The 6,070-nt window shown below is 50.1% G+C and overlaps 3 protein-coding genes across 3 annotated transcripts in view; 2 read left to right on the top strand and 1 right to left on the bottom strand.

Annotated features, from left to right (window-relative positions):
• LOC108751556 overlaps nucleotides 1-1,069 on the top strand; it is a 1,830-nt gene extending 761 nt beyond the window's left edge. The window contains exons 2-3 of the mRNA XM_018491791.1: nucleotides 335-827; nucleotides 929-1,069. Coding sequence (XP_018347293.1) covers nucleotides 335-827; nucleotides 929-1,069 — 634 coding nt within the window. The remainder of the gene's footprint in view (nucleotides 1-334; nucleotides 828-928) is intronic.
• A 2,228-nt stretch (nucleotides 1,070-3,297) lies between these two features.
• On the top strand, nucleotides 3,298-3,747 carry LOC108751555. The gene has a single exon (XM_018491790.1). It carries the CDS (start codon nucleotides 3,298-3,300, stop codon nucleotides 3,745-3,747), a length of 450 nt encoding a protein of 149 aa, XP_018347292.1.
• Nucleotides 3,748-5,044: 1,297 nt separating this feature from the next.
• LOC108751569 overlaps nucleotides 5,045-6,070 on the bottom strand; it is a 1,166-nt gene continuing 140 nt past the window's right edge. Inside the window, exons 2-5 of the mRNA XM_018491801.1 lie at nucleotides 5,756-5,854; nucleotides 5,532-5,670; nucleotides 5,289-5,384; nucleotides 5,045-5,212 (exon numbers count right to left, since the gene is read on the bottom strand). Coding sequence (XP_018347303.1) covers nucleotides 5,052-5,212; nucleotides 5,289-5,384; nucleotides 5,532-5,577 — 303 coding nt within the window. The 5' untranslated portion in view covers nucleotides 5,578-5,670; nucleotides 5,756-5,854 and the 3' untranslated portion in view covers nucleotides 5,045-5,051. The remainder of the gene's footprint in view (nucleotides 5,213-5,288; nucleotides 5,385-5,531; nucleotides 5,671-5,755; nucleotides 5,855-6,070) is intronic.

The following is a 6,070-nucleotide window of genomic DNA, read 5'->3' as shown; positions in this document are numbered from 1 at the left end:
GACTGTCAATCGTGGCGGTGGCTTACCCGCGCGTGTATCGAATGCGCCATCGGACAGTGCCAGTGCTGGTGGGACGGTGAGAAGAGACCTATCTTATGCGATGGCTACGCGGAAAACTCGCGATAGGATGGCGGTTTCCGGGAGAGATTCTCGGGCTCGTCCCAAGTCTGGGGCCAGAACTACGGGTCCTCCCAAAAAGACAGCCCGCGCGGGAACCCGAAAGCGGAACTCTGCAGTTGTTATGATCCGCTGTGACGAGGAAGGTCCGTCATATGCGGACGTAATGGGTGAAGCGAGGACCGGTGTTCCGCTGGAGGAATACCGCCGATACTAGGATTAGGCGGGCGCAGACTGGTGGTCTTCTGGTGGAGATCCCAGGAGAGGACGCTGAAGCGAAAGCGGATTCCTTGGCAGAGAGACTCAACTCCCTTTTCAAGGATCGAGAGGGAGTGAAAGTGGTTTGTCCGGTCAGGAGGACCGAGTTTCGTCTCCTCGATCTGGACGAGTCGGTGACGGCCGAGGAGATAAGGGCGGCTGTTGTGGCACGTGGAAAGGCGCTACCGAACGACGTTCGCGTTGGCTCACTGAGGCCCGGTAGGGGCGGCCTAAACAGTGCGTGGTTGCAGTGCCCTGAGACTTGCGCGGATCTGTTGCAAAGAGACGGAGGACTTCGTGTGGGTTGGTCGCGAGTGCGATTGATACCGCTGGCCAAACGAAAGTTGCAGTGCTACCGTTGTTTCGCGGTCGGACATACGAGAGCCAACTGCAGGAGCACTGTAGACAGAAGTAGCGGGTGCTTCAACTGCGGTGAGGAGGGGCCCACGGCCGTTCGTTGTCGGGCTTCGCCTCACTGTCCCGTCTGCTCTGCCAGAAACCTTCCGGTTGGGCATAGGGCTGGAGGGAAAGAGTGTATTCCCTACAACAGTAGGTGCATGTGACCGTGGCTGCTGGGTCGGGTGACAAGGACAGGGACGTGGTGCGTAACGAACATGTAGATCCGAGTGTTCCTGCGGCGGAAAGTGTTTCCCCTGTGGAGGAGGGGATATCGATGGACACGTCCAATGGCTAGCATTGGACAAATAAATGTGAACAGATCAAGACCTGCGCAGGACTTAATCGCACGGGTGTGCGTGGAGGAGAGAGTTCGGTCTCGTGGCGGTTTCGGAGCCGCATTCGGTCCGGCGGATGTTGGCTCTTCTCTTCGAATGTTCCGCCGATGGCTGCGCTGGCTTGGCCACAGTATTCGAATGTGACATGTTCTCCTCTTTTCAGGGGAGAGGGTTTTGTCGCGGTGGAGTGGGGAGAATTAGTGGTTTTTAATTGCTACTTCTCCTCCAATCTGCCGGATGCCGAGTTCGGGAGAGTTCTGTGTGATCTTGGTGCGCGTGTACAGTCGTGTGATTGCAGACCTCTACTCGTGCTCGGTGACTTTAATGCTCGGTCTCCTGCTTGGGATCGGGGGGAACCCAATCGCAGAGGGAGAACTCTAGCCCGTTGGGCGGCTGGCCTGGATTTGATTCTTCTTAACGAAGGGTTCGTGCCTACGTGCGTGCATCCGAGGGGCGTATCGTGCGTGGACCTCTCGCGGACCTCGGCTGCGGCCGCCAGGCACATTTGTAACTGGCGTGTTGCGGTGGACACCGAGTCCCTCTCGGATCACCGTTATGTGTTCATGGAGGTGCTAGAACGGATAGTGGGCCCGCTTAGAAGGGTCGCAACCGAAAAACATTTCCCTCGGTGGTGTGTCCGTAGGATCAATGTAGACTTGTTGTGCGCGGCGGCCAACGTAAAGGCATGGTCTTCCCTTTCTCAGAGGGACATGTCGGCGGAACAATTGGCCGATAGAATAGACACTGTGCTAAAAGAAATCTCGGATGTCGCTATGCCGCGTCTTAAAACTACCGATAGACCACCGGCCTACTGGTGGAATGAAGAGATCGCGGATCTTCGCGTTCGATGCGTGCGTATCCGAAGGTGCATTCTGAGACGGCGTCGTAAGTACCAGGACACTGAAATGATTCGGAGTCTCTGGGACGGTCTACGCGAGGCGAAAAAACTACTTAAAAATGCGATCAGAAAATCGAAACTGACTCTGTGACAGGGTCTGCTCGAAACGCTGGATGCGGATCCCTGGGGTGTGCCGTATCGCGTCGTCCTCGATAAGCTGCGTAGGGCGTCTAGTTTGGTGGAGTCTCTTCCTCCTGCAATAGTGAGGGGCGTGGTTGGAGCCTTGTTTCCGCACGAGGCGGGGGATTTCGATCTGGATCCCTGTCTCGTTGGGTGGGACGAGGCCCTGGCTGTGACTGGGGAAGAGGTTTCCGTGGCTATTGCCAGGATAAATGTTGGTAAGGCTCCGGGCCCTGACGGGATATCGGGCCGACTCGTAAAGGACACCTCGATTGTCCTTGCGCGAATGTGGACGTCTTGCTTTACGGCATGCCTCAGGGAGGGTGTATTTCCGGCGCCGTGGAAAATGGCGCGCTTGGTGCTGTTGAAGAAGCCCGGCAAGCCTGACCTCGCTCCCTCATTATACAGACCGATCTGCCTGTTGAGCGAGGCGGGCAAGCTCTTCGAGAGGATCATATGTATCCGTGCGTTATTTGGACGTGTCCGGAAGTATCGCGGAGGCTCAATACGGTTTCCGACCAAACAGGTCGACGATAGACGCGATCAGGAGACTCCGTATTGATCGTGGATGACGCGGTGCGGAACGGGGGCGTGGTATTGGCTGTGTCATTTGACATAGCCAATGCTTTCAACTCCCTCCCGTGGCCGGTCATCAGGAGGGCCCTTGTGGAGAAGGGGGTTCCGGGGTACCTCCGGCGCGTCCTTGACGGATACCTGTCGGGCAAGTGGCTATCCTACATCGATAGGGACGACCAGTGCGTAGAGTCCTCTATGAGGTGCGGCGTTCCGCAGGGTTCGGTCTTAGGACCAACCTTGTGGAATATTGGATACGATTCTGTCTTGCGTATCGGTCTGCCGGTGGGGTGCTCGTCGATTTGTTACGCGGACGACACCCTTTTGGTTGTGAGGGGTCCGTCTTTCCGCGAGGCGGTTGTCAGGGCTGAATTGGGGGCAACCGTCGTAGTGAGGGCGATTGAACACCTGGGCTTGAAGGTGTCCATAAAAAAGACGGAGGCTGTGTCTTTTGCGTGGAAGGTGCCACGTGCGAGCCTACGTATTGGAAATATGGAGATCGAGGTAAAGAGCTCGATGAAATATTTGGGCTTGGTCTTGGACTCAAGATGGACCTTTAGGGAACATTTTCGGCGTCTCGTCCCTAAGATCCTGGGCATGGCGGCGTCCCTAGGCAGGTTAACGGCCAATATCGGTGGCCCGGGAGAGTGCAGGCGGAGGGTGTATGCGACTGTTGTAATGTCGGTCGTTCTATACAGAGCCCCTGTCTGGGCACAAGCGATCGCGACTGACGGGGTCACTCGGCGTGCTGCGGCGAGGCTGCAGAGGCAGCTGGCGCTTCGAATTATCCGAGGCTACAGGACCGTCTCGTACGAAGCATCTTTGTTGCTGGCGAGGCTGGTCCCATTTGATTTACTGGCCGATCGGCTGAGGCGGTCATATCTGAGGCGGAGGGCTCTCATTGAACGGGATGGTTTTGTCGCTCCCAGAGCCATATCCGGGATGATGAGTTGCGTAACTCCATCGCTAGATGGAGGAAACGGCTGGAGGAGCTTCCGCGGGATGCACCTGGGGCTGCGGTCCGAGGGGCTCTCGTGGGAAGGATAAGCGCTTGGATGACGAGGGCTCATGGTGGCCTCACGTACAGAATGACCCAAGTCATTGTGGGTCACGGGTGTTTTGAGGCGTACCTGCACGAAATCAGGAAAAATGAGTCACCGATTTGCCGACACTGCCGGGCGGCGATAGACAATGGTGTGCACATCCTCCTCCGCTGTCCCTCGTGGGATGCGGAGAGGGAGAACTTGTTCGCGGCTCTCGGTCTGGATCTAGATCTAGACTGAGAGTACGCTCGGGTGATCGAGGCCATCATGGGCTCTTCTGTAGCGTAGACGGCTTTCGCGCGGTTTTGCGAAGTCGTCATGAGAGCGAAGGAGAGGGCAGAGAGGGACCGTAGGAGGGATCGGAGGGCTCGCGTGGTACACGCTTGTGCCGCCATCTCTCTTGTGGGGCTCTGACTTCTCGTAGCGGTTAGAATAAGTACTTATGTAAATATTGTATATATATTTAGCGTTTTAGTTATATAAATAGGCGTTTCCGCATGTGCGGTGGGAGCCATCCCGCGAGCATTTCGGGGGCACCCTGACGTAATGCCTGTAGGCGGTTCCGAGGTGTTCCCACTTATGCCTTGAGGTATTGCTTGGACCAGGGGGAGTTTTTTAGTCGGTAGGCGGCCGTTCCGGTGTATTCTCGTGATCACGGGGCGGTCGAATCCGGCACACCCAGTGGTGCGGGCCGCTGGGCATCTCCCCCCCCCGATGGGTGTCCCTTGCGGGTCCCCCTCGGGAGAGGGCGCTGCGAAGATTTTTTTTCCTCCTACGCAAATAAAAAAAAAAATGCTTCAAAAAAAGCTACAAAAATAAAAAGAAATGAACGGAATCAAACAGGAAATTTCCCAATAAAGTCAGATCCTTTGGATAATTTGGAACAATGTGTTATTACTTGTATAGGTTTAGACTATGTGCAAGATTCTGTAATTTGTCCCGATAGTACACCAGAAGAAGAGGTATATGTGTATGAGACATATGTTTATTTTTCTTGTAGTGTGTAATAAGAATTATTTTTGCTGTACTGTAAAATGGAATTTTGCCCAAATTTAAAAAAATGCCTAAATACTACATATGTCCAAAATGAGGACATAAGACATCTTAAAAAGATGATTTAAGATTAAGGCTGACAGCACACGATGCTTGTTTTCCTATTGAATTGCTAACTGAATTAGAATCTTGCCACCATTTTGGCTGCAGTACTGTCAGTGCCAGCATTGCAGCCAATACAGTGGCAAGATTCTAATCTAGCTAACAATTCAGCAGAAAAACAAGCATTGTGTGCCACAGGCTTAAGTCTCGATTTTAACATGCATATAAACATCTAAACATAGCTTTCCAAACACCAAATAATCTTTCTACACATGATCTAGCGCTGCATAAATTATTATAGCAAAATCTTGGCGAACTTGGTATTTCATTTTTTAAAGTCATCAGCCAAGATTCCAAGCCATAACCATCATCACCTACAAAAATTATTTATTATTTAATACTTATAGTAAATAAATATAGTAATAGTACAGTAAATAAACTGTAGCTTACCAATCAACCACGTATTACGTTCTCCGTTTCTAAAACGCTGTTCCATAATGTGACGTATTGGAGAATTTGACCAAATATATGCGTCATAACATGCTCCTGGATATCATGCGTTTACATTTAAAATTTTCAAATCAAAATCGCAAATCTAAAAATATTGTGATAAAAATATTTTAAAATAAAATTAGAAATTCCCAAAATCAACAGCTCAGTAAGAGAAGTAACTTCATTTAACATAATACATACTTGCACATTGAGTGATCACCCCAATGGTTGACGTATGCTTCTTCATGTTCTTTTGATGTTATAATATTTATGTAAATGCAGTCTATTGCTTCAATAGCTCCAATGAATGGTTGAGGTACGATTCGAAATTTTTCTTGCGCTATATAATGCTCTTGATTAGTTATAGGAAATCTAACCCATTGTCGAAGAAGAAGGTCATTAATTGCATTGTTTACTGCTCTTACACAATGGCTAACAGATGGTTGACTTGATACTATATCCTACTGCTCCGCTATTGAACTCTGATAGCAGCTAATTGCATAAAACCTCAAAGCAGTTAAAATCTGTGAAAGATAATATATATTTAATATTTAATGTTAGAAATTATGAGCCATATATTATAAATGTATATATAAATTTTATACATAATGTATATACGAGTACATTTGCTGTTCAAAATCATATATGCATATGTTTGCATGTATTTGCGTATGTAAATAATATAAACTTTTTTAAAAATAACTTGATTTGTAACTTCTAAAATAGAATATTATATATAT

The sequence above is a fragment of the Trachymyrmex septentrionalis genome, unplaced genomic scaffold, assembly GCF_001594115.1.
Source record: "Trachymyrmex septentrionalis isolate Tsep2-gDNA-1 unplaced genomic scaffold, Tsep1.0 scaffold5, whole genome shotgun sequence".
NCBI classification, from domain to species: Eukaryota; Metazoa; Arthropoda; class Insecta; order Hymenoptera; family Formicidae; genus Trachymyrmex; species Trachymyrmex septentrionalis.
The sequence above is the reverse complement of the archived record's forward strand: the minus strand, read 5'-3'. Positions and strand labels throughout refer to the sequence as shown.